The 27,992-nt window shown below is 41.5% G+C and overlaps 1 protein-coding gene across 1 annotated transcript in view; it reads left to right on the plus strand.

Annotated features, from left to right (window-relative positions):
• NEGR1 (neuronal growth regulator 1) overlaps positions 1-27,992 on the plus strand; it is a 301,725-nt gene that overhangs the window by 200,210 nt on the left and 73,523 nt on the right. Inside the window, exon 4 of the mRNA XM_075710468.1 lies at positions 11,730-11,861. Within this exon, the coding sequence (XP_075566583.1) occupies positions 11,730-11,861 (132 nt within the window). The remainder of the gene's footprint in view (positions 1-11,729; positions 11,862-27,992) is intronic.

The following is a 27,992-nucleotide window of genomic DNA, read 5'->3' on the forward strand; positions in this document are numbered from 1 at the left end:
CCACACACAAGGCTAGGCTCCGCACATATGTTCTGCAGCACCAAGCGTGGTGCAAGAAGTAAGGGCAACCAAGAGGTTCACCTCAAGACTGCACTCCTAGTCCAAGCTGAAATGCTGATACAGATGCTCCCAAAGGGCGTGAACTCCATCCCCTCAAATGAAGGAAACCTGGTGGATCCTCTCCTGGAGTGAACTTCGCATGGTCCTGCCATGAGCAGGAGTTCAGCCCACACAAGCAGGGCAGATCTGTTCCAAAGCAAAACCAATCCAGACCCCACACATGGTGCACATTAGGTCCTCAGCACTGTTTTAATCACCACATCCACTCCTATTATGCTGCATTACCTGCTAACATAGAAACTGAGCATCACTGGCTCAACAAGGAGACAGATATGTTCTGGCACATTTTGCTAGCAGGTTTCATAGCCACTGGCTGCAGGGGAAAAAAAAAAAAGAAGAAGAAAAAAATGATTGAGACATAGAAATCTTCTGGGTTTTTTGTAGTTGTGTGTGGTGTGTGGCAGTGTTTCCTGACCGTATTATCCCGGCTTCCCTGGCTTGTTCATATTGAACTGTCCCCCTTTGCCTTTGTGACTGCTCAGCCTGGATCCTCAGCATCAACCCAGGTGACTTCTAGTTTTGTATTTTCCAGTTCTTCCCTGTTCTCTTGCCCTTTTCTCACTGTTTTATCCCCATCACTTCCAGTCTAGTTTCTAGTTGTTTCCTACATAAGGATAAACTGGATGCATGTATATGCATGCATTTGGGAGACCAGATTTTCAGGAATTATGAATTTAGCTGGATGAAGACAGATTTTCCCATGTTGAGTGATGGCAAATCCCTAGCACCAGGACACTCTCGTCGTTCATTCGGTTCTGTTTCCAGAGAATAGTGACACTGAAGCGTTTCCAAAGTAACCCAACAACCCCCCGCCAAAACCCCTGTAAGAATTGTTTAGCACATGCAAAATAACAGATTTCTCACTAACACTGAGGAAAGCTACACTTATCCAGAAATTAGCCTGAATTTAGTTTTGAACATATCCACATGATGACTCCTCACCTTCTCTAACACATTTCATTTGCGATCAGGGCATGTGTGCATGAGTGTGATATGACTGAACTGAATCTAATGCCTGTTCTATTGTTCCTGGACAGCCCTAAAGCTTTGAAGATGTATTGCATTAATGTATCATCATAGCAGTGTCATTCTGACGATATATTAGTGTAATACATCTTCAGAGCACTCAAATGATAGGGCTGTCTGGGAAGAATGAGTCTAAGAGCCGATTCAATTCAATTACAAGACAAAAGGCAATGCTAGTCCCTGAACAGGCAGAGTGTGATTCCTGCAAGACCCTTCCTGAAGCAGACTGCTACAGAAAGCTGATACTGGAGAGGGAGAAGCAAAGCGGCTTTTTTAAAACTTCTAGCTAAATCCTAAGAAAAAAAAAAAAAAAGCTTGATATGAACAAGCTAATGTCAAATATTTTGTCCCACTTGCACCATTTTTCAGATGTCATCCACACGTGACAGAAATAAGAAGTATTTTGTTGAAGTGCAAGTACTCTGAACCTGGATTTTCAGGCTGAAAATACTTAACTGACATGAATTGTTATCAGATTTCCAGGTCTTTGTGTGTGTACAAAGTGTGAGCTTGTCTTTTAAAATGCTTCATCTCTTGCTTCAAAATAGTTTTAAAACTGAAAGTTTTAGAAACAAAAGTTTCTGGCTTGTGTCTTTTGTCCTACTAAATTCTAAAAATTGAACAGATTCATTGCTGGTGAGGGTTATTTCACACCACTGTCTCCCTCTAATATATTTGCAATTGTGCATGATATAATTTTTGGTCTACGAGAAGCTGCTCTCATCCACCCTCCGCTTAGCTGCTGCCTTTGCACAGTGAAGATACTCCCAGCCCTAACCAAGTTGTGTGAAGGATCTCACTATTGAACCACATTTTCCCAACTTTGTAATTCCAAGTCCAATTAGCAGGTACTTCAAACAGCCTAGCAATACTGCCATCTGAAAAGATCACTTTCACTCGAGCTGCTTTGTCCTGGATACCTTAAAATCAGTGATTATCATTTCCTGGTTCATGGGTTTGGGTTTGCAATGGCTGGAGTCACTGTTCTGTTGTATCCCTGCCCAAGTGATCCCATCTCACCTCCCCAGCAGCTTGGTAAGAGCCCTACAAGTAATAAAGGGTTTTCTCACAGAGGAGCTATCACTTCATCAAGGTGACATCCTGCAGGAGATGAACCTTTGAGGCCGGACCCAATGACATGCTCATGGGCTGCAGGGTGGAGCGAGCTCCTGTCGCACTTGAGATGTGGCATCCTGAATCGCAATGATGGGCAGCCACCTTTCATAAATGGAGGTAGATTTATTGCTGCATTAGAGCAAAAGCGAAGCTAGTTCCCTTTAGGTGTCCAAGAAGCAGAATGTAAAATAATTCAGTGATTTAACCTGATCAGCAATGACAGTGATATGCCTCCCTTATGCCATCATTACTCATCTTGCAGGCAACAGCTTCATTATGGGCACTAGCGCTGTGCTTCTTGGTCAGGTGAAACATTACCGGACTGAGCTGAAACATCTGTTCCTTGCAACCGAGCTGGAAGTGTTTGGAGCCAAGCCAGGAAACCTTCAGAGATAGACCAGGGCAGGGACGATCAGCAGTGACGTGCTAAGATTGACTGTGATCAGGGAGGTTTTACTTGTGTGGTGGAGGCGAGGAGAGGAGATAAGCAGGGGACTCCTGCACATAGCTGCCTGCTCCTCTTCCACTCCACTTAGTCCCTGACATCTGCCAACAATGTCTATCCTGGCCTTGGGAGGAGGGAAGGACAGGGCTGTGCTCTCAGCTGTCCTGAGCCACCAGAGAAACCTGCAAATTGCCTCTTGGCTGTGTGCTGTACGTGTTGGCACCAGCTGGTTTCAGAAGTAATACCTTCAATGCCAGCATATTACACTGACAAAGATAACGTTAATTTAAGGCTCAGATGCCTTTTGATTTTACAAGGCTTTCATGTCCTGCTCCTAGACTGGGTTTATGGAGAACAACCCTTCTTTTTCTGCCATGACGTAAACTCCTCATTCTGTGCTGAGGAAGCCACTCAGCACTCAGATATAGGTTTACAACTCTGTGTAACAGTACTTCACACAAGGCCATTGCTTTGCACTTTGCACTTTTATTGAACAAGGATGCCTGCTCCTCCAAATCAGCAGCTCTGGCTGGGGCCCCCAGAGGTCAGGAAATCTTCCAGTCTGGTGACCTGACACGTTTCCCCATTAGCACCCAAGGCACAGCACCATGGCTTTGGGCTGCTGTTCACACCAGCTGGGGCTGGGCACCTGAGCAATTAGTTCAGTTGCAGAAATCCATGCTATTCATCCATCAGAGGATGAGCTACTGCAACGCACCCCTCTTGGCATGCAAAACCAGTTGGGTGGTTGAACACCCTAAATGCAACAACTTGCACTGCTGTCTTCTACTAGAGCACTTCCTCAGCTGCAAACGTGCTGCAAGGAGCAGCTCCTGTGCATGGCTAAGCAAGACCTCCCTGGAAAACAGCCAAAACATGTGTCCCCTGGGTCATGGGCCGCCTGTGTCGGGGTCCTTCATCAGTTCTTATGTGAGAAAAATAATGTGCATGGGACAGCTAAATATCACACCGATGGGCATGTGGTGATTGCATAAGTGGATTGGTCCATGCTACAACTGTTTGGGGACTTGAAGTTTTTTGATTAGTATTTTATATGAATTTAACGGCCTGGCTTACGATTCTAAAGGGAAGTTTTTCAGTTGGTAAAGGCATCGCATGTCATTAAATCAATGGTTCCCTGACAGCAAACACACAGCTGGCAGCTTCCCAAGAACTCAAGGGGAAATGGTCTGGAGCTCTGCGTGGAGTAAATGAGGGGATTAATTAACAGTTTAAAGACAGCAGTGCAAACACTAGTACTCAATATGAACTGCTTGTTGTGACTCTTTCCTTTGTCTTTGGATAAACAAAAAATAAGGAACCTCCAAAATCACACCTCTCCCATACAAAAGACAATATCTTTTGGTTTCATGTTATGGGACTTCTGGCCTTTCCTTTTTTTTTTAACGATACTTGTAAGTACAATTCTTGGGAGATACATTGAGTATTAGGATCCAAGTAAGTGACATTCAGTATCACGATCCATTGCTCTGGGGTCAAGTGACATTACACTGTCTGTGGTCAGGGGGTTTCTGAGGAAGACTTCTGAGAAAAATGTCATTTTTATCAGGACCGTTCCAGAAGTTTGAGCGTCCCTTCAGGAACAATTAAAGGTATTCCTAGAAATCCTCATGCCTCCTTAAAATCTTTAAATAGCCTGAAAAAAAATTCTTGTTAAAATACAGTTGTCAGGAGAAGAATATTCAAACTAAGATGGTCAAATAATTGGGTCTTTGTTAAGGAACTGAGAAATAAGAGTAAGATTGCAATCTTAGCAAAATACGGAGGTTTAAACTAAAACCATACAAAAGCATTGCACAGAAATAAGTGTTAATTTTTGGATGATTTTATAACAAATGGAAAGTATTTCTCACTTTTCAATAAAAGTAGATTAACTCATTTATAACTTATAAAATGCTATGAAAATTAGAATTTTAATACATGCTTAGTTTATTCCCTCAGATATTAGTTCATTTTTATTTGAGAAATATTGCACTTTTGAGTGAGCAATTTATGAATCATAGAAGATATTTCAGTGAAACAAAATCTTTAACGTTCAAAACCAAACCAAGCAACTGTAGATTTCACTCTCCTTCCCTTTCCTTTGGTATAGTGTCCCTCATGGCTATTTTGGGAGATACTGGTCCTTTGAACTGAGCGTGCAAATTTTGGGGCTTACATAAATTTTTAGAGAAAAGTAACAGATGATCTCAAAAAATCCAATCAGAGACCCTTTTTTTCTATTTTACTTTTCAAATGTTCTGTTATTTTTTTAATTTTTATTACTTTTATTACTATTATTTCTATCTTGCCCCACTCTAGTAGTGGGTGTTTGTACCAAGGTGGTGGCTGGAGCCACCAAAGCCTTGGCTTTGTCACAAGGGTGTTTTGGCCTCTGGGGATGTCCTCTCCAGGAGGGCTGCAGGCAGGCAGGCAGGCAGGCAGGAAACCCAGGCTAGGCAGGCTGGTGGAAGCAGATGCTCCAGGGAGGTGGCAGCAAGCAAACAGTAGATGCCACATTCATCCTGACCATACCTGCAGTACCTCCTGTTTTATTTCCCAGAATCATTTCTTCTGGGCATTTTTCTAAATAAATAAATCATATTTTAAACATATTAAGAATTCTTTTTAAAATGCACATCTTACAAAAAATGGTATAGCTTTTGAGGGGTATGAAGAAATATGGAAAAAATAGTCATTAATCATTCATTTAACTCTAGTAATGCCTCCAGCTTCAACAAACTGCAGACAAAAAAGTCATATAAAAAGGAAGGGATCAACAAATGTATTTGAGCCACATAGATAATCAGTAGATAAATAATAGGCTATCATTTGCAGTGGATCATTTTGGTATAGCAACAGGAGGAAGGAATGTTATAAAGTCATCAGACATGAGAAAAGCTGTGACTGCAGTCCTTTACCCCAGGGTGAATGCCTGGGGGGCACCGTCTGGACTCCTCCTGGCCCCCATCCCTCCTGCTCCCCAGCCCTAGGGCTCCTGCACCCCCCAACTGACCGACGGATGGACCAAGTCTCTTCTGAAAGCCACTGCAGACATGCGGCTTTATTAGGAATAATTATCCCCTTCCCAAGAGCCAAATCCTCACAATAAATGTTATGAATTATAAATAAGCTCAAGTGAAATTTCATCATGTAGCTTGCTTATTAACAAGATCATTGTCCTGTTCTTCCCTACATGGTTTAATTTTTTGTTGTGCAGAGAAAGGTTTTTTAGGCTGTTTTCAGACTGAAGATGTTCATGTTCAGCTATTTGCTGCAGAAGACCCAGCAGCCTCTGTGTAAGAGGATCTCTTGCAAACCTCTCTCCTGCCAAAGGGTGCTTTGCATGTCGTGATACAGACAGATGAGCTGCCTGCTATGGGTTGTGGTCTTCCAGTGAAAAAAACTGGCATTTGCAGCAGACTGCATTTATACTTTGCCTTCTGCAGGCAGCACAGAGTTTTGAACAGATCTGCAAAAATCAGAGTGCAGTCTGATATATGAAACTAAATATACGGAAGACATAACATGCAACAAACCTACTATCTCAAGTCTTTTTTTTCTCCTCCAGAGTAACATCTGGTTGACCGTATCTTCTCCTCAACTACTAAAATGGAGCTGCCTCTCCTTTATATTAATACTTGGCTGCTAAGGCAGAAAAGTCAGTCCATATTCTGGAGTATGAGCTGATCCTGTGTTCCCTAGTATGAAGTCTGCAAAGAGAAAATTCGAACTTGCTCCAAAACTTCTATGAATCTCAGACACAGAGTGCAGCATGGCAGCTGTTCTGCACAGGGACAGAAACTGATGTAACTTTAGAGAATGAGGAAAACTAACTGTGACAACTTGTAGGACCAACCTCTACGCTCTACACACAACATCACTTGATAACTTGCTGAGATTTACGTTGCCCATACTATGATCTCTCCAAATGCTTCTCTCCATACTTATATATAATTCACATACAGATGTAACCTTGTTTGTCTCCACCTCTGAAATTTTTAACTTTGTCAATCTATGTTCACATCTCTTTTCTTTTATCAGCATGCCTTTCTTACAAAATTGCTCTACTGGCTTTTCTTGTTTCATGTCATCGGCTGGGAGATCTCCTCCAGCCCTCAACTGTCAGTTTGGGATATTTTTTTCTTTACATTTTATCTGATTTTTCTTTTCAAACACAGAGTATGGCTTCTCTAAAGCTAAATGGTCTTAATTGACCAATGTTTAAATGGTCCCTAATATGATACAGCCATTCTCCTAATAGACAGTGAGCTGTTCAGATTACCTGCAGTTCCTTGGAGAGGACTATACACTATCCAGTTACAGAATTTGGTGTAACTTTAAACCCAGAATCCATAAGGAGTAGTAGAAATAGCTTCAGACCATTTTTCTGGGTGAATCCAATTCTCTAGCCTTTATATGGTTCTCAGCATCCCACAGCAACTTATGTCCAGGTGACTCCTCGCACCCTTGATCCTGTATCTCCCCCCAGCCTCTGAGATCAAGAAGGACCTTACAGATTATGGGCTACTTAAAGCATCTGATGGTAATCAGATAGCATCATGATGGCATCGTCACTGGAGACCACCTTCTGTTCCCTCACACTGAGCCCAGTCCTCATCACTGAGGCAGTATACATGAGAGTGGGCCCATGCTGGGATGTTTGCACCCCCTCTCTTTTGGAGACAGTTCACTAGGCTCTGAGCAGTCTCTCATGTGCACCTCTGAAGTGTCCTGAGTCCGTGATAAATCAAGACTGACATCAGCTCAGCCTTGTGCTCCCCACTTTCCCAGTCCTATGAGGGTCTTCACTCTCCGCTGGAGCATGAGGTGTCTCAAAGATTGGGTCATAAAAGCAAGTCCTGAGCATTGAACAGGTTTTGCAGTTCATAAACTGGGGCTGCATTGTAGTTATTTAATATCCTAGTGAATAAGGAAAAAATAAACCCCCCCCTTGGCTCAGATGAAGTCCTCAGAGTTTTTCAGAGCTACCATGGACTTGCATCAGATTTTTGCTCTTACTGACTTGTTTAACACCACGGGAGGAAAATGCTACCCTTGCAAAACTCGTCTGTCCAAGCCTTTGAGAATTGGTCCATATGGCAATGTGTGCATGTGCTACACCTGATGCCAGGTACCATATGCATGGTAAGAAAGCACAGTTTTAATTGTGTACTCTCCTGAGGAATAATAAGTGTGGTGATTTATCAGGCATCATAACACGTGACAGTAGCAGAAAATAGGCACTCAAGCTTAGTTTCACAGGCATTTCCTTTCCTGGCTGGAGAACCTGATCTTGTAAGCTAGGATATCCAGAGCAGATTACCAACATATCATTATGTGTATCAGTAAGTCTCATTAAGAGATCTTCTGAAAACCCATCAGGAATTGCCTTGGACATGAGGCACTCTCATATTTATGTTTCTTTTACTCAACAGGTTTTTCCCATCTTTGATCAAAGATCTTGGCTGACATAACCTCAGGCTGATGGACTGGTGCTAATGAACCTTCCAGATTTCTTTCTCTCAGATACCAAATCTGATAAATCTTTTGGCTCTACGGCCAGGGAAGTTAGCCAGACATGTTTCTGACATATTGATAGGGTCCATAAAATGCACACGGTCTGCAGAAGGACAGAGCAAGGTGTGGTTACCCCAGGCTGTAAGACATCACAGAAAAAAAACAGTGAGAAAACTGAGTTGCCTGCTGAAACTCATTTTCATTCACCAATGTCTTTATACACAATTTTTTCTCCCTACTGCTTATGAATATTCTTTTATGAGCTGGATGTGCATGCAATGTAACATAAATACGCTTACATATACTTATGCATATATCTTTCACATAACACGATTTAAGTTCTCCCACACAGCCATGGGAAATCTCTAGAACTAAAAGCAAGCTGAAGAAGATGAAATACTGTGCAGACGAATAGGAAAGATGACATGCAGTATCTATGTATTCCCTAAGAAAAATATTTATCTCTAATATTTACTAAAAGCTTTCTTATGTCATCTGGATGCAAAATTTCTGGGGACGTGGGGGTTTAAAAATGACTTAATTTTAATATCTTCAAATGTGTATGTGAGTTGAATAAAATACATGGGGTTTACAGCACTATAAAAAATGCATGCATAGTTTGCAGCATAAATTAGGTTAATAGCTCAGCATAAGATCCCTATAAATACAACGGTTATGAAAAGTGCCGATGGGCATTTTTGCAAATCATTCCAACAGGAATTATTGTGGGAACTCCCACTAAGTTTCCACCCAGCAGCACTGATGCATTTGAGCTGTAGTAATTTGTTGTGCTGCCCTCTCAGTCCACAGCAGCACCCCAAAGCTGGCTGGTGTCAGCACCTGAATACGCATTTGCTTTCCCTGCAGATATTGTTCCTGTTGATATTTTTCAGCCGGATGGATGACTGCTTGCCAGACCTGAGAACTGATGTTGCTTACACCGTAGCAGAATTGTGCCAAATACATAAACCTGTCACTTCTGTCAGTGCAGAGTGGCAGCTGTATTGACCCTGGCTGAGGCTCAACATTATCCCATTCAGGTGGCAAAGCGAGTGCCAAAAGCACAGCTACAATCCAGGAATTGTTAAGAAAGCAAAAGCTGGGAGGCAAGAAACTAGGTTATCGTCTGGTATGTTGTGTTTACATTAAAACAAAAGTTTAAAGCAGGGAATGTTTGGTTTCTAGCTTAACTCCAAAACACAAATAACTATTTTTGTGAAATTCCAGGTACTTGGAGATATGTTTTTTTCTTTTTTTTTCCAAATTGCTGTTGGGAACTGGGATAGGATACATCAAAAATTATTCCCAAGATTCTGTGTACAACATTTGGTGCATACCATATATCCAGGGAAGTACTCACATCGGAGAACATTACAATCTCATAACTTAACAGTAATTTTTAACCTGACACACAAAAGAATTTTGCATTTTATATAATTTTCTTGGTGTTAGAATCAAAGCAGAAGTCTTGTTGGAAGGTCTCTCCTCTGTCTGGGCAGATACTCCCATGCAGGCAGGGGCTTTGCATCCTTCACTGCTGTTCAAAGCAAATGCAAACAAAATTTTCCTAGAAATTGATTCAACCTGGCCAAAGTGGAACAGGATGATAGCCACAATGTGAACACTAACCGCTGGTTTGTTTGTGGAAGGGGTTTTTTTTGTAATTTATTCCTACAAACAACATGGAAGAGAAAAAATTAATTCTCATGCAATTTCTCATATCCCATAAATTATTTTGTTGCATTTTATGAATGTTCAGTTCAATTCACAATAACTTTCCAATTTCAGTCTTATCTTTCTACTTTACATAACCAGGGCTTACTTGGGCTCTTTCCTGTGACAGGCATGGTATATTGTGCTTATTAATGAGTGCCATCTTGCTAAGCGATGCACTGTTATAATTGATGTTTTGAACTTTGCACACTTTAAAACATTAATCCGTGAACAGATAAGCAAATGAAATTCACTGCTGTGATGGACATGAACATAATACTTCTACATAGTTCTCACTACACAGTTCAGATTTTTGTCATTGCTCTATAAGTTGCAAAGATATTAACAGTCAACTAAAAGCTTGTCTGTCTGGGAAAACACTTTCAGCAAGTCTTTCTGACCTTTAGGCCTATAATTTCCAGCATCTGTGGTCATTACTGCTATAAGATATTGTTTTAAGATAAAAATTATATTTAACAGTTTTTTGGTTTATTTTGTGGTGAATGCCTTGTGATGTATATAAAACAATTCATTCGCTCCCCACCTACAGCGCACTGCTCAAAAGACATAGAAAGATGCACTTTGAACCAGGTAGCCATTTTGATCTGAAGGATATCAAAGTGCTCACTGCATGGCAGGAATCACAATAGGGAAAAACTGGGAGATGCTGGGATTTAGAAAACTACAAAAATGTCTGTGTATGCTATGACTCTATGTACAGTGGACATAAAGTAGCTTTTAAATCATATAACTGTTCTTGCTTTCTAAAATAATTAATGGTTTCAGATATAATATACCAAGGAGTTACATATTTCACTTTGGTCTTCATACTGTTTTACATCAGATAGACCTGTACCTACTTTCAGTAGTGCTCACACGGATTGTCCTTATTTCTGTGTAACAAGGCAAACACTGGGGATCTTATTTATTGGGCTTGGGTCCTATGGGAGAGGAGAGCTATTATTTAATTTTTAATTAATATGATGAAATGTTTATTACAGCACAAGATGTAAGCACTTGGTGTGGTGAGCAAGCCTGAAAGGGCTTTTTCTCTGGAGGTAGGATGTAGGATGACCCACCCATTTTGTACCCATAGGCACCCATTAGAGGTGATCAGCCACTGGTTCCCTCCAGGACACATGGGAACCCTCAGGGTGCAGGGGGCCTGAACACTCCAGCTGATAAGGTTTATCATCCTTATATATATATATCCAGCTGGTTGATGTATAGCCGCAAGATCAAATGGTTGTTAAAAAGTGAGGGCACCTGTGATGGGAAGCTGATGCTGGAGCCACCAGCAGTAGAGGTGGATCAGCTGCTCCAGGGCTGGGCTGTTTGTCCCTTTAGCTTGCCCTAATTGCTGGCTTTGCTTCTGATTGCTGTAGGGGGGCAGATGTTCAGCCAGGTACAAACCATAAGCCTTAATGGATGCTGAAACTCTTAAGGCAAGGTTTTGACTGAGGACTCTGCCTTATATTCTGTGAAGCCCATCAGGTACAGAGCTGCATTAGCAAATTGTTGTCACGGATATGGAGGCTGCTGAGCTTGACTGTGGGTTATGGTCAGGAGAGGACCCTTGGCCAACCCCAAGGAGCTTAGGGGGGTGTTGCAGCCTGGTTTGGAGCTGGGGTTTCCAAGTGAAAAATGCAGCAGCTGCCCAGCTCCCTTTGGACATGTGTTATCTGCAGCACTCAGCAAAACCCTCCAGCTGCTGTTCAGATGTTGGTGAAGCTTCAGGTGGTTTGTACTCAGCTTCCAATAATTTCTTTCTCTGATTATTTCATTTCAGCAAAACCATTTGAGAGCGGACAGTACCTGGACATCTATGGAATTACAAGAGACCAGGCTGGGGAATATGAATGCAGTGCAGAAAATGATGTCTCAGTCCCAGATGTGAAAAAAGTAAAAGTCACAGTAAACTGTAAGTCATGTTGTTTTTTAATCACTAAATCCAATGGAGAAGAGGGATGCGGCTGAGAAGAAAAGTCTAATGCAGAGAACTGCTGCTTGTGGTGAAATTGTAGTCTGTTTGGGTTTTGTATTACAGTAGCAAAATGACCTGCGCTATTTGATGTACGAGTTAATCTCACCAACGGAAGGGAAAATGAGATTAAGGTTCAAATCCTCCTTTTGTCTGCCAGGGGACAGTAGTGCTGTCGTGCTGTCACAGGCTTTGTAGCAGGTGCTTTTGCTGGGTTGTGGTGCTGAGACTAAGTTTTTGGAGTAATTTTTTGAGTAATTATCTGAGTAACTTCTGAGGACTGCTGTGGATGTTGGGCTGAAGCGTTTCTGATTTAATTTGCCACAGTTGTGCAATAATATAACGAGATGAATAACTCTTTGAAATTCTGTTTGGGTGACTAGATGGCAATCGATCTCCATGGAAATTTGAAGTACTCCCAGTAGAGGCAGCAAGTTGTTTCATGAGGACTTTGCTGCCGCATAGTTCTGCCGTAGTGGTCTTGGTGGATGATGGGTAACACCAGGAACCGCCAAGGTAGCCTGTTACCTGTCCCTATAGCCTGTTAGGTCTGATCTTTTGGGATTTTCACACTGAACAGGTGTTTCTGACTTGGGACTGAATTTGGTTTAGCCCTTGGTATGACATGAAACATTCAAAACAGTGTTCTTTTTCCTGCCAACATGTTAAAAAAAAAAAAAAAAAAAAAGCCAAACACCACCCCAAAACGGAAAGGAAACAGGAATAATTAGGTTAAGTGCAATTACCCAGCTTGTAATTTGTAACAGTTTCTGGTTTGAAAATTGCTGTGGCATCTTTATTGACCACAGTTTGAGATCTCAGCTTTGTGTATCCCTCCACAGATCTTGCCCCTATTGATATGCTGTAGGTAGCAAAGCTCCTCATTCCCCAGTTGCTGCAGAGCTGGAGGTGGGAGCAGAGGAGGTGGGTTGTTGCACGTGGGTAGCTGATGGGGCTAACCGTGCTACCTGGGTGTTTATAGGGTGTTCCCACATTCAAGAGCTGACTGGACTGTCCTCATTTACATGACATCGGGGTACTTGTAGTTCACGATGTCCTGGAACATGGTGGATCAATGCACTAATACTTATAGAATAGCTCAATCATACGCTGGGTCTCACAGACAGCTTTCTGTACTATTTGGCCATCTAGGCTGGGGGTGCTGGATGCAGATCCCACTTTCCCTCTGCTGCTGAGGCTTCTGCACTGAGGCTCAGGTATAATGTGCTGTGACCATCAGTCCTTGCTTTACAAGTCACAAGGACAGACTTCAGCTGCAGAACAGCTCGAGGAAGCTCATGCAGAGGCCATCGCCATTCCCACCACTGTTTTGCCCTCACTGATGTGTTTCCACCTACACCAGCTTTGCTGAATTCCTGAAAGCAGGCAGTGCCCTAAAAACTAGGGGCTATGGGGGAGGAAAAAACACAACGGATGGTGTCCTATGGAAAAAGTGACCATTGGTTTTTTTGTGCAGTATGTTGTTACTGGAAGATTGTCAATAAGAGAAGATGTGCAGATACTTGTATAGGTGTGCTCTGGGTGTTTTGGGGTAACACCTTTCACACAAGCTGTACTCAAATGTTTTGTGTTTTTAAATAAATAACTTGCAATAGCGACCAGAAGGAATGGTGAGCTCAGTCTAGTTTTAGCAAAACAAATATTGCATCTGTGTTACTTCATATCATGGGGATTTTAATAAGGGTGAAACTGTCTCAGGAGCTTTGTAAGTGTTTGCAGAAAAGGAAAAGTTGGTGGTAAGCCTGTTTAGTGGTTGTTTTGGTGTTTGGGTTTTTTATTAAAAAAAAAAAAAAATATATATGTATATCTTGCTTTCTGAGCCAGGATCTAGACTTGCATGAGTCCTAGTTGAGAGAAAAGCATCAACTTAGCTGGCCAAACCCAAAACTCAAGCTTAAATGCAATGTGCAGCTGATGTACTAGTTGACACATGTGCTGCACCCCAGTTCGTGTCAAAACTGGAACTATTTCTGACATCAATTTGCCATTTTTCTTAACATGAGTTTTGAGTCTGTCGGATTGTCTTTGTGGGTGGGAAAGATCAGCTATGACAGCGTTGGGAAGGTAAAGCTGAGCAGTGGTGGTTTGTTTCTGCACCAGTCCTTGGCCCTTTCACCAGCCACTGCTGCGGGTCTGCATGGCGAGCAAGGGTCTCGCTGCGGCAGCTGGCAGCACGACCAATGACTCCCATGTGGCCAGCAGCAGAGGCTGGGTTGCTGGTGGGATGGGATTTGCTCTCCCTGAACACTGAGCCAAGTGGGTAATGGGAGAAACAGTGGGTCCATGTCAAAGGATGTGCAGGCTCAGGAGGTCATATTACTCATTGGTGCATACCACAAGCAAGAGGTGCTCAGGTTTGACTGCAGCACACAGTGTAAGGGTACCTCGATCTGCAGTGGAAAACATGTTTTAGACTGCTAAATCAACCAACAAGCTGGGTGAATACTTGAATAAAGTGTCCAACTTGATCTTTGTCCCGATGATTCAGCTACCTGGTCTAAGCTGGAAGTGTCCTTGGCCATAGTGTGAGTGCATGTGGCATTATGCCAGATTCAGGCAAACTTTTAAGTCTGCACTGGGGACATGCAAAGTATTTTTCTTAATATTTCTTACAGCTAAAGAAAATGGAGGGGGAGGGGATAAAACTGGAGCAATGTAAAACTCAGATCTGGCTACAGCACGAAACAGTTTGTATATGTGAATGATTTGCCATAGTCGGCTAATTGCTAATGCACTTCTGTTTGGATTTGTACGTTGTCCTCTAGCCAGTTAAGCGCAATGCAAAAGCACTCTGAACATCTGCTCCCTGCTGACGATGCTCATCCATTCTGACCAGGCAGAAAAATGGCTCATGGCGTTCAGGAGAGGGTCACGCCAGAGGTGGCCAATGCTGGGAGAGCTCACCCTGCTGTCATCAGCCCCGTGGGCGTGTTGTTTGCAGCAGGTGGGATGTGCTTGGCACTGGGGTGGCCAGTGCTGCTGGGGTGAGCTTCACTTCCCAGCACCTCAGCGTGGGCAGCACCATTCAAACAGGGATGTTGTGCACGCGATCAAACCAACAGAATGATGCCTGTCTGCTGTCTGTTGAGCTGGCCTGCCAGGGCAGCTTTCTGTCAGTAAAAGCTAAATAGTTCATTCAGGAGAGCTGTGGTTTGTCTACTAGTCACTGTTTACAAGAAGTTTGTATCAAATTTATTTTCAAGTTCAAATCTGGAAAGATCTTAATGAAAGAAATACAAAAGAAGAGAGGAAGCCTTCAGCTCCTTTTGTTACCCTGGGTTGGGCAGAGTTTCCTTAGTTGAATGTTCTTCAGTCCTGTTTCTTCTTTTAAGACATCTGTTCATTTGTCTAACAACTAATAAAGAGCAAGGCTTTCTCCCTCTACTCCCACCAAAAAAAAAAAAAAAAAAAAATTGTATTCCTTTATCTTCTTTGGTTTTGCAAACTTATTTAATTCTCCTGCTAACACCCTGCCATTTGGGCTCAGCACCAGCTCTGCAGCCTCCTCTGGTGTTACTCTGTGATTGTACTTCTGGTGCAGCAATGTTGTGCCCATCTGCTAGGTACCTCCACTGTGTGTTTAATTCCACTTACTTGTGACTCAGTTCCTTAGTGAGCATCAGTGAAGCCGTGACCAGCACACCAAACTCCCCTCCTTTAGTCTTACAGGGATCCTGTAGCTTCACAAAATGTCTATTGCCTTTCCCACCTGTAGCGCTTACAATAGAAAATATTCTTGGAAGTAACGTGTGTGGTTTATGCTTCACCTGCTGCTCTTGCACCCTTATGATCTGATGGGGTATGGACAGTCGTGTGCTGCAGAGTCTGAGCAATCCCTGTTTCATTTCTGTGTCCCTCCATCAGCAATATCTTGATGTACAATCTCCAGCACACACAATGATGAAGGTACAGCACTACATTTGCATGAATATGATCGCTTAACCACTGCTTCTGACAATTTTTAATACTGTTTCCCTGTTATTAAAAGGAACGTTCTTTACTGCAGACCTGATAACTGTAGAATAAATCAAGTTTTTATTGTGCCCAGTTAATAGAATGTATCAATGAGCCTTGAGCGGTTACGGTAGATATAAGCATAATTTTGAATATGGATATTCATTGCATATAGTGGTTGTTCAGTCATCCAAGCATGTACAAGAAAATTACCAGGTTTAAATTACTTTGTGAATTTCAAGTTTCTTGGCTGGGCAACTTCCAACCATACATAAACAACCAGCTTGCTATCTGCCTTACAGCACATAAATTATAACTCTAATGACTTTACAGGGGTTTTTTCTTTATACTGCTTCATATTGCATAATCTACATTTTCTACTTAATTTATGTCTGTCCCCCATAATTTCCATATGGTTAAAATAGATAAGATATAATCCAATTTCATTTCAAAAGTAAAGCTTATTAGCATTTTCCATTACATTTTATAAAGCAAATACTGATTTATAGATTATTATATTGAACCCCACATTGAACGAACTGGTGTCTGCATTAGCAAGACTTTAATATGCCATCTGAAAGCTGGTCTGAAACTGTACATATGGTACTGTAGCTTCACTGACTCTCTTCCGGTTTATTAGTCCATACTTAAAAATATTAAAGGCAGTGGCTAAATGCAAGAGTCTCCAGAAGTGTTGAGGCCATGCTGAGATGATGAAGAGTGAGATGTGTGCATCACAAAACTGGCATTTATTTTAATTTATGTAAAAGTGTCAGCTACCTAAATTAATAGCAAGTGTGGACTTTTTAAAGTGGAGCTGTATTTCTTTTTTCAGAAAATATACACTAAGAGTCTGGTTTTCTGTAATTGTATGTTGAACAGCTCTGTTAAAGCTGGATCTTGCAGACTTTGCTGAATTAAGATCCAGTGACTTTGGAGAAGAAAAAAGCCATTCAGTTGAAACTAAAAGATAATAATTTAATTTCAGCCTTTATGAACCCCATCATGCTGCAAATTGAAGGCCAGATTCATCGGTGCTTACTGGGGAGGTGAAAATTACAGTTCCTGTGCTTAGGAAGCCCAGCTGGCATCAGGAAGCACTGGTGTGGTCTGGTGCTGTCAGATCTGTTGGTTTGGCTGTCTTGGGGTCTTCCTGACAGCACAGGAGGGAGGACAGGTCTTCATTTCTGAGCCAGGACTCCCAAGCATTTTTTCTGTCACAAGTTGCTTCAAAGGAAATGATGCATAGTGCAGCCAGAGCTCAACCTGCAGCAGTTCTCCTGCCTCTGATGTCCCACAGGCTACGGAAGAGAAAGCTCATCTGCCAAATTTTGTAGACAGTAAATACAAACAATATAAAGATAACTCAAAATATTCAGATATTGAGCCATGTCTGCTTGCAACAGCACCTCTTCATACAGATGTTTTCCATTAGATCTTGAAAATATTGAAAAAGGAAAATGGAAGTAAATAGACTATATGACAACCTGTAAAGACTGTATTAACCTAGTAAGTCATGCCCCTGAATCGGTGTTGCCAATAGATGTTTGCCCAGTCCCTCCATAAGGCATCTCCTGTGATGGCAGCTCCATGGGCAACATACTCTACTCAATCACAGCCCTTAACTGAGTATTTTTCACAGTGTCTAATGTGAACCTTCCTTGCAGAATTACAACCCCATTCCTCACCTGTCCTCTGAGGAACGGAGAACAGATCAGTCTTACCTTTCAATCTGTTTGAAGGTAGTAGACTTGTGCTCTTCATGTTTACCTCCTTATGTTCACCAGCCCTGATTCATCTCATCTTTATTCTCGGGTCCTGTTTTCTAAGGGATTGACTAAATGTTTCTTTTCTGTAGATAAGTTGGTTCTAGGAAAGGGTTTTCTTTAATAAGGTATTCAAAACTTGAGCTAGCATGCCAGGTGAGGTGCTGGATTGCCAGGGGTGTGGAAGGATTATTTTTGATGCCTCTGTGTGTGTATCTGGCTAGGACACTTGCCTTCCTTATGATAGCAGGACACTTTAGGGGCGTTTCACCCCCAGCAGCCCTGGATGCTCTCTGCAAGATGGCTGTCTCACCTCCTCAACATTTTTATGGGGATTGGACATAAATGGACTGGCTTGTAATTCCCTGGTTCCTGTTATTCTTTCCTTTTCTGAAAAGGGTTCAGGGAGGCTGCTTTAGGCACCTCAGAAATAATATCGTAGCCCTGCATTTGCTTCATCCAGCTCTTAAATATATTTTTGAAGTTTATTAGGCCAACTGGGTTTGTATCAGTTTGGTTTATTCAAGTACTTGTTGCATTATTCTTTCCCTGACTCAACCTGAAATATAGAACAATTAATTATAGTAATTGAATTGGTCATATTCTGCATTTGGAATGATTCTGCCTCCTTTGCCCTTTCCTTTTTATGCATGTGTTTCATGTTCTTGAGTAAATCATCAAAGCTGGTTTGGGTTTTTTTAGTTTGGGTCTGTTTCCCTCCCCACTCCATTAAGTTTTTCTCTGACTCTGGACTGCAGGTGAGTGCTTAGAGCAGGCACTGCATCACCTGGGTTGCGGTGGTCCTGTTCAAGTCCAGAGCAGAGGGACCCTGGGCTGCTGCCTGCCCTCCAGCATCCAAGTTTTGCCCCTGGTTTTCAGTCGGAGCAGTAACAGTCGTGCAGGATTGGGTTTTCGGGGAGCAGTGAGCCAGTTACGAAAGGTATCTGCTGTACAGAACTTGTGCCCCCTTCCTGCTTGTGTCCTTCCTGCTGTGATGGTTTGATAAGACATTTTATGCTGTGAGGGTTTTTTATAGGAGGAATGTGTGAGTTTCTTGTATGAATTTTAAGTAATGTGTTTGGGGTTTGCTTGGACAGGTTAGGGTTTTTGCAGAACAGCTTATCTCATTAGCATTTCTTAGAAGTCTGCCTTACTGTTGCTATGGTGCTTTGCATAATATTATGCATAATACTCTGATTTTACTTTGAAATCAGACATACTGTATAAGCCACTCTAACCTAATTATATCTGTAACCTTAAACCTACTGGGGAAAAACATTACAGGACTTCAGTGTTTGTTGGGGCTCCTAATACCTAGACACGTTGCTGTGACTTTATTTTCCCAGAAAGTGTCTTGCTGTGAACTGTTGCTGACCTATGAAAAACATTTGCTTGGCAAGGTTTTTTATTTTTAATTCAACAAAGAAAATTTCCCCCAATCAAGGTGAATGCATTATTAAATAAAAAGGCAACACCCAAATATTTTCAGAAGGTCTTGATTCTTCTCTGCTTTGGTACCAAGTATAAAATTACTCAGAGCAATTTGCAGTTTCAATTTCCATGTTCTTCTAATATAAGAGAGGGGAGAAAAGGGGGGCTTCTGTTTAAGCATAAATAAATAACTCTGCTCGTATTCATTTTTAATAGCTACAGATGTGCAGCTTCATATTTATATCCCCGACTAAATTTAGGACCTGGGGGTTATGGTCAGCATTGGCTTTAGGAGAGCAGGAGTCATTTTGGCAGAGAAACCAGTGAGTCTACATATGAGTCTACATAAATGTATTTTGAGCTGTAAGTGCAACTTTTTTTTTTTCCTTAAAACAACATGGACAATGTATTGAACACTTGTACATGTTTGTGTGTGTCTTTGTTTTTGCAATATTGCTTGTTAACCAGCCTGAGAAGGAACAACCTTCTTGTCTGTTGTACCAGGAGTTTACAATAGTGACTGCAGTCAAGGGTGCTGCTTCTCACTGACTTATGGGACCTGAAAATTAATCAGCAACTGTTCCTTTTGGTGAAGACACTTCCATCCAATGACAAAGCTTTTTTTCTTTAAACCAGCTAAAACCAGTTCTCTGAAAGAACAAAACCGTGGAGGAAAAGTTACTGCTTTTCTTTACGGTGTCATTTATATCAAGTAAATTCAGTCATGTCAACTCTTCAAACAGAATTGCACCCACGTGAGGTGAAGTCATATGTTCATATTTGACCGTGGAACAGAAAGACCTTATCTTGGTGTTGCAGTGGCTGATATTATCCATCTGGCTGAAATTCACACATTCAAAACTGAATCATGTAGGTCGGTCTCTCTTTAATCACGAAGTATTTCCCAATATTGTAATGACAGAGAGCAATTTGCAGGTACTGAGCAGCCACAATTCCCACCAACCATTTTGAGAGGTATGTGTCCATGGAGCCTTGGAAGATTGAACTTTGCAATACCCTTCTGAAGTATCAAAATTACACTCTGAAAAGCTAAAAGCACTCTGGAGTGCAGTTTCACTGGCTTCTGTAAAACATGTTTTCCTAAATTCTCAGGTTACCTTTCAAAAATGGGATTTTGGCTTCTAAGTCACACTGGGGACCCCTGGAAATCTGACTACTGGTTCTTGTTTGATTCTGTTAATGGATCAGTGGGGCTTATTGCAGCGTGAGCTTTCCAGAACGTGACTCCTCGCTCCGTGCAAGACTTCTTGGTCTCAGACATGCATGCAAGGGTAATGCTGGACTCCATGGACTCACATGGTGGATCGGAGTCTGCAAGAGTAAGAGATAACCCTGGCCATGAATAAGCTGTGTTCAAAGCCTGACTTCAGGCTGCCTTGTTTTCCATAAATTTTCTGGTTTCTTTGGGAAGAAAGCTGCATCAACTGGTCCCCTTCCATTTTGTCCTACCGGCCACAGACCCAAGGAATGGATTGTGTCCTCCCTTAACTTTTTTCACCTGAGAAGCTGTTGCAAAAGATCAAAGTTAGTGTTGTGCTAATGCTTTGAATGGTGAGAATAGTACTGCTCTGCAATGTGGTGTTGGGGGACCATGGGCTAACTTCTCAAAGGATGCGTTGGCAGTCTGCAACGCAGGCAGGTCAGGAGTGATGAGGGTGTGGAGGTTCATGTATTAGCCCATCAAGACCATCTCTTGACTTGTTTTTCCTGTTATTGTTAAATATTAACCTAATTCCAAATGGTACAGATGTTCTAGTTCAGTAGTTATAACTTTTACATCTGAGCTACTATTTCAATTAAAAAGACACAGGAAGACCTTCAGAGGAACAATGGAGAGGATGTCTTTCCTACAGTGAGGTGAAAACTTTGATCGTGGTTTAAGTCAATAATAGGAGAGCTTGTCCTCGGGTCCAGCCATCCAGACGATGAGCTGCTAGCAAAATATTTCAGATGAAACTAGTACAAATAAGAACAGGGCTCTTTTGCATAAGGTAAAGATGTTTGAAGAATTTTCTGCTATTCTGTAAAATGGAGGTTTTGATCTTGCGCAATGTAGTCAGAGTTGGGGTTTTCTTACTTTTGGGGTTTTTTGTTATTTTTGGTCAACATTAGGACTACATTCTTATTTATTTAATTTGCAAGCTGTTCTCATCACTGAGATCCCTTCTATGAGTCGTATGATGTCCTATCTCATAGTAACACTTAATGAAATGCAACTTACACCAATTCAATAAAAACTGGTCATACATTTAAAACTATCTCAACTGGTGGGGGGTGGGGGGGAAGAATATAGTTGATTTGAAGAAAATATCTTTCTCCTCACTGGTGGGGAAAGAAACCTCTTATGAAAGTAAAGTTTGTCATTTTATGTCCTTCGGGTATTTTTATTAACATTTCAGAAGTCATATTAAAACAATATAGCTCAAGCTTCTGACTCAAGTGCAATTGGCTCCTAAATTAACATTGATTTCTTTCTGCGGTGTAATAGTTTACTATTAGGTTCTGCAAACCGCTATGCAGTTATTGCGTATTTCTGAAAAACGTTGCTCATATTGAAGTGTGACAAAATTGATTATAATGCTTCTTCATGTAGATGGCATTCTGCTGCCACAGCCCATAATCAAGGGCTTTGGCAACATGAAATGAGGTCTTACATTTGAAGAAGTTAGAGTATTAGTACTCAAGATATCCCTCCAACAGATAAAGAGTACTTCTTTCATCGTCTTAAAGAAAATCTCTGCCTAACTCTGCCAAGTGATTTTATTTTTTTTTTTCACCCAAGTGATTTTTGGGCTATTTTGGGGGGAGTGGGGGGTGGCATCCTGTGTTTGCCAGTGGTGCAGTGCAGATGTGTTAGGACAACAGCCTGTCAAGTGAGCTACCTCTTCTCTCCATAAAGATCTCATGTTGACCAGTGGCATATGGAGCCGCAGAACAAGGATGCAGCTTGGCTCCTTCTGTGGAAAAGGAGATGCTGCTCCAGCGTTACACCAGTATTGCTGCCATAATGGCTCAGCTTTCAGACGCAAAGGCAAATTAAGAGTTTAAGACACCGAAAAACATGTCACATTCTCCCTTCACTATGTGAAGAGTTATCTCCAACACCAATCTGTGAAACACATTGAGAAGTTAGAGAGCTATTAAAACATGTGCAAACAAATCCCTTTTCAAGCACTGTTTTCTTGAGAAGCAGTGTGTCTGACCTAGCTATTAAAAGATTGTTTCTATTATTCAAATCTGGATTTTATTGTTTTGGAAGCCTATGTGTGCTGATTATTTGTCATTTCTGCAGTAGTTAATTCTGAGGACTGCCATGATTACCCATTTGAAAGTAATCTCTCTTCCTTGTCCCTAGGAAAACAAGCCATTGAAATAAAAATAACTGTACTAATTTGCACATATTTACACTCTGCCAGTAGTTACAGGTCCACATATTGTACATTTATGGTATACCAGTAAATGTTGTTCATTATGTTTATGCATCTCTGGGAGACTGTGCTGTAACAAATAAAATAGAGCATCCATCACAACCTTTCCTAATATTGGTGAAAAATATTGTCAACAAGATGTTGTTGATGGTTGTTGCAAAAGCACAATGTAAAGGCTTCAAGCCATTGTTGGTGAAAGTGTGGGGACCAGCTCATGAATTAGTGGGCAAAAAAAATTTAATGATTTTTTCTTTGATAACTTCTGTGTACTTTTCCACTTGTGCTGTCGTTTTAAAGTCCAAATAAGGTTACAGTAAGATTCTGGACACCTCTGTGCATCCACCTCTGGTGAAGCTGCCTTTCTCACAGCTCTTTCTCCTGACATCAGCAGGACCAGGAGTGTTCTCCTCCTGATGGGGCTGGCTTCCCAGGGTGCAGTGCTGGCTCCCTGGAAGGTCAGCATGCAGCTCACTGTCATCTTTGGAGATGCTAAAATTTCACATCCACAGGTGGGATATTAACCCCCTCACACTTGATGGGATGCAAAGCCAGGAAGTGTTTGTAGTGACTGAGGAAAAGCACTCCTGGGAAGTCAATCCTGCCTGGAGTGAATGCTTTCTCCCAGCTCTGAACCAGTGTTAGCTCTTCAGCCTCCAGGTGATCCCACTTTAAACACCAGCTAAAATACAGTTCAGGAAAATTGAAGTCTTAATAGAAGATGACTCATCTCTAAAGAGCTTATGCATTTCAAGAAGCAATTTGAAGTATACAGCAGGCTGTGTTAGACTCCAAACTAGAGCCAAAATTAATGGAGAGCTCTTCAGCTTCCAGGAGAGTTCACTTGCCCAGATTGCTCTTCAGCAAAAACAATTACTTAAAATATTTCTTATAATACTCAACGTGTTGTAAAGCAATATTTCTCCTAGTAATTGTAGTCTTCCTTGTTGCTGTTGGTCTAAGAATTAGTCTTCCCTCTCTCTTGCAAGCGCAGTGCCTTTGAGGTGACGGTGTAAAGGGGTTTTGAGTGCAGCTGGTGACACCAATAGGGGTCATGAAAAGACAAGTCTGAACAGTGTGTCAGTCTTGCAAAACTCTCCATTCCCTGATTTTTTTTTTTTATTATTATTATTATTTTTTTCCAGCAGCAGTCATTGCTGCTTTGAAATGGTTCTGCAAAAGAAATCTGTTTAGCATAACTTGTGAGTGTATGGGTACGGCTGTGATGCCACACAGAGATGGTCCCTGTTGGCTCCTACCCTGACTACACTCAGCATTTCAACAAGACATCCAGTCCCGGATAAGACTGTAATGATATTGTTACAACTTGTTTGTCCCCTGGTGAGATTGCTAAATTAGGTTTTAATAACTTCTGCAATTTGGCTGGTATTAGCAAGTGTGTGGTGTAGGCACTAGATCTGAGCTAGGGGAGCTTTGAGAAGTAATATTTCTGCTTTTATAGTTTAAAACAAAGCAGTACTGTTGACACAAAAGAAAGGAAAAATTGCCAACATCATTCTTCAGGCATTATAATTCATAAAGCTAGTTCTCTTCATATTTTCTACCTCTTCTCAAATAAAACTATTTTGAAGCTGATGTGACCTTTTTTGGACCTTAGAGTTGTAGAGCAAACACAAGCTCTTGCAATGAAAGCTCTGATGCCTTGCAGGCATGGCTGCACTCAGTGCTGCTTCCCAAAGACTAGTAACATTACGGACCATATTGCTTTAGTTGCTTTGATACCTGTCACACACCGTGCTCAAAGATCACAATACTCATTTCTAGACTGAAAGAATTCAGTTTGCAAATTCAGAAAAATTCACTTCAAAATGCACTATCTCCAGTGTATTTTGAACAAAATTCTGTTTAATATCAAATGTTTCAAAATTCAGATGCTCACTGCTTCTGCACCTGCTATTATTAATGGCAAAAGAGAATCGCAAGAAAAAGAGCAAAACAGGAATTATCTTTCAATGCAGCAATTAAATGTTTAAGTGGGGAAATCCCGGTATTCCAGACTTCTCATGTAAAGTCAGGTCCGCATCCAAGTGTTGACTTGCAATCTACTGTCTCTTGAGAAATATGTGACATTCTTTGGAAATGAGCAGTTGTAACAAGAATATAAATGTGCATCAGGGACAAACTGCAAAGGCCTTGATGTTTCTGGTGTTCATAAATGGCTCTCATTTTTTGTCTTTGGTATTCTTCAGCACAGCATCAAATGTGCTTTGTTTTAAGCAATGATCTCAAAATAAAAGGTGACATCCATTGTACCCAGTTCATTGGCTTTTATCTGTTGAAATACTACAAAACTGAGGCGGAAGAAGTTACTTTATATGAACAATCTGAAAATAAATACAGATGCGGGGGGAGAGAGAGACAAAGACCCTGAGATGCATTTCTTTCAATACAATACCTCCTTTACTACAGCCAGCTAATTTTTGGTGCCATAAGTATGCAGATCACATGTGTTTAGTGAAGAGTCCAGGGTACTGCAGAGCAGGTGGCTCTGTTAACCAAGATGCTCGAGGAAGCCTATGCTATACTTGGCCATTTGTGGCCAAACTTGGCCAGTTACATAAACTTTTCCTGAGAGCATTTGAAAGCAACTAGTATTTATGTGGCTTTATTGCTTTCTGTTAGAAAAAAACACTTTGGACTTGACTCTGCATACATGTTTGTTTGTCAGATATCAGTATAGATTGTCCTGTTTCTATCAACTTACATCTGTGGCAGATTACTGGGGAGGGGGGAGAAACCAAAAAACCCTTTATGTAAACTTCACTTCTTTTTAATATAGAGCAATAGCTTCTAGACCTTTTATGGCTCTTTCTCATTCTTCATGAGATACGTATGTATATCAGCTATAACACACTGTCAACGAACAGTGGTTTTCAATCAAAAAGACTGTCAGTAAAGCTGATTCACTAACAAGAAAGCTGTCAAGCTGTGACAGCTGCTGTCTTTGCAACCCCAAACAATCTGTTCAGTGCTAACTCTGACTTATGCTTCCATTTATTATACAGTAGTAATGAGTTCTGTCCTTAGAAATATCATTTTGGTGAGTACACCTAGCTACTTTGTTATGTATGTAGAATATATCAAATCAGATCCAAGGTGTACGTGATAAGTTTTCTGCAAAAAAAGTTCTACTTCTGTCTTTTGAATTATTTTTTTGAATTCCAAATCCAGTTTCAGTACTTACCTTATTTTTGTAGTTAGGTGTGAACCTGAGGATTTCATTACTTGTAAGCTGAGAAGAGTATGATTTCTTTTTTTCCCATTGTGTTGAAAAATGGCATATAACCTTAAATATAACACTAGTATCTACAGAAATGGGTAAAGGAATTTGCCATTATAGGAACTGTTCTGATGCTTAATAATCCCAGGATCCTGGAAACCACAAAAATTCAACCAAGAGGAGCAACTGAGGAGTCAGGCTGATGCTGCTGTCCAGATGCAGATGCTAGTATTTGAATTGTCAACTTTTTCTTTTAAAATAAAAAAAAAGAGAAAGAGCACCCTGACAGTCTCCTTAAGCAATCTGTTCCAGCAATAGCTTACCAGACCTAAATCTCCCTTGCTTCAATTTTGGTTGATTATTGCTTGCTTGGCCCGTAAAGGAGATAGGGAAGGGTTAATTCCTTTTTTCTTCAGTCTTGCATCTTTTGTGATGCAATGTATCCCTACTAAATTGTCTTTTCCAGTTCTGCTAATCCCAATTCCTTCTGCTTTTCTGAACTTTTGGTACTTCAGCTGAGACCACACTAGTGGCCCATACACAGGTGGTTTGCACTACATAATGCACCTGTTGAGCATCTCTGGGAGGTCCTGGCCTCTCTTCCCAGCACTGCGTGTTGTCAGAAACCTCCTCCTGCTTTTCTGCTCCACTGTCTCAGAAGAAGGGAAGGTTGGTCACCTGCGAGCCACCAGCACTGTATACCAAGAGCAGACAAACAAAGCTTAACCTACAGTAGATAGAGAACAGTCTTCTATAAGCTAATTGTTGTCTCAAGTCATCAGATGCGGATAATACATTTCATCAAAGGTCTACATAAAGCAAACAATGATTAAATTGTTATTTCTGAGACCATAGAAAGGCTGGGCAAGGTCCTGAAGACTGAAGCCCCGGGTGCCTGTTGTTCAGAGGGAATTGGCAGTCACCTGCTATGTGTCCAATCCCCAGACACATGCTGGAACTGTAACAAGATGTCTTCATACCTAGGAGATAACCTGAGGAGAGTAACAGCTACCCTGGATTCATCAACAACAAATCATGTTGTATCACTAATTCCCATTTATCGTTGGGGAAGGCAGAAGATGTCGTGTGTTGACATTCATAAGCTTTTGACATCTGGCACTTACAGGTGCAAGTGTGAGAAAAAAGGATGATAAAAAATGTCCATAGTAAGGATGCAAAATTATTTAGAAAATTGTCATCAAAAGGCTCTTTGCCAGGCCAAAGGGATGTGGGTCCCCAGGGTTTGTTATGGGTCCAGCGTTCAGGGTTTTGGTTAGTGATCATGTTGTATTTTCAGGTAGGGTCAAGCTGCAAGGGTGGTAGTACAGAAATGCACCACTACGAGTGTTTTGGTGGTCTGGGCACCACACAGGGGTAGTACTGAGCAACAGGGTAACTTTTTTCTTTAATACTGATAATGTACGTATGGCACGGTTTCTCATTGCCCTTGGTGTCTCATGCCTGCCTGATCTGCTTTTGTGTTTTGGCTTTCTGGATGTGCTTCAGTGGGACTGGAGCAGGTCTCTTGCTGCATTTCTGACCTACTCTAAGATATTTTGCATTTTTATTCCAAACTTTCTTTCCTTGGAAAACTACCAGCTTGCTTTAATTCACTTTTTCCTCAGCTTTACTGCCAAAAGATCTACTTAGTAATTCCTGGAATTTGTTGAAGTCCATTGCTTTTATCTTCCTTAGAGGGAGAGAAATAGCAAAGTAAAAGCGCTCATGTTTGTTCTCACCCAGGCTCCCAGCCAACTCTTCCTTCTGAATTGGCATCAGTTGTATGAAAGCTTCTCCTCTCCTCCTCCTCCTCGTTCCTTAGTACCACTCCGGGATGCTGATACTCATTTTTCCCCTTTCACCTCCACACACGCGTTTGAATAAATTGCTGAGATAAAGGAACCGCAGCAGAGTGTGAGGGCACATTAATTGTGTGGAAGCTTTTCCAATAGGAACTGCCGAGGGAGGGAGGTTTGCTGAAGTGAATGCCTGGCGGGGCAGCTGGTGAGCCCGGCTCAGGTAGGATGCCCAGCTCCCCTGGGCAAACAGACACGACAGTATGTCACCCTTCTTCCCCTCATGTCCTGCCATGTTGGTGCTCCTGTCCCATATGGAAAAGTCCCTTTCCCAAGCTAGCTCTGATCCTCCAGCATTACCCAGAGATGTACATTTGCTCCTGTACATGGAGCACTGTAATATTTAACAGCAAGCT

Source organism: Pelecanus crispus, chromosome 5, assembly GCF_030463565.1.
Source record: "Pelecanus crispus isolate bPelCri1 chromosome 5, bPelCri1.pri, whole genome shotgun sequence".
In the NCBI taxonomy this organism is placed as follows: domain Eukaryota; kingdom Metazoa; phylum Chordata; class Aves; order Pelecaniformes; family Pelecanidae; genus Pelecanus; species Pelecanus crispus.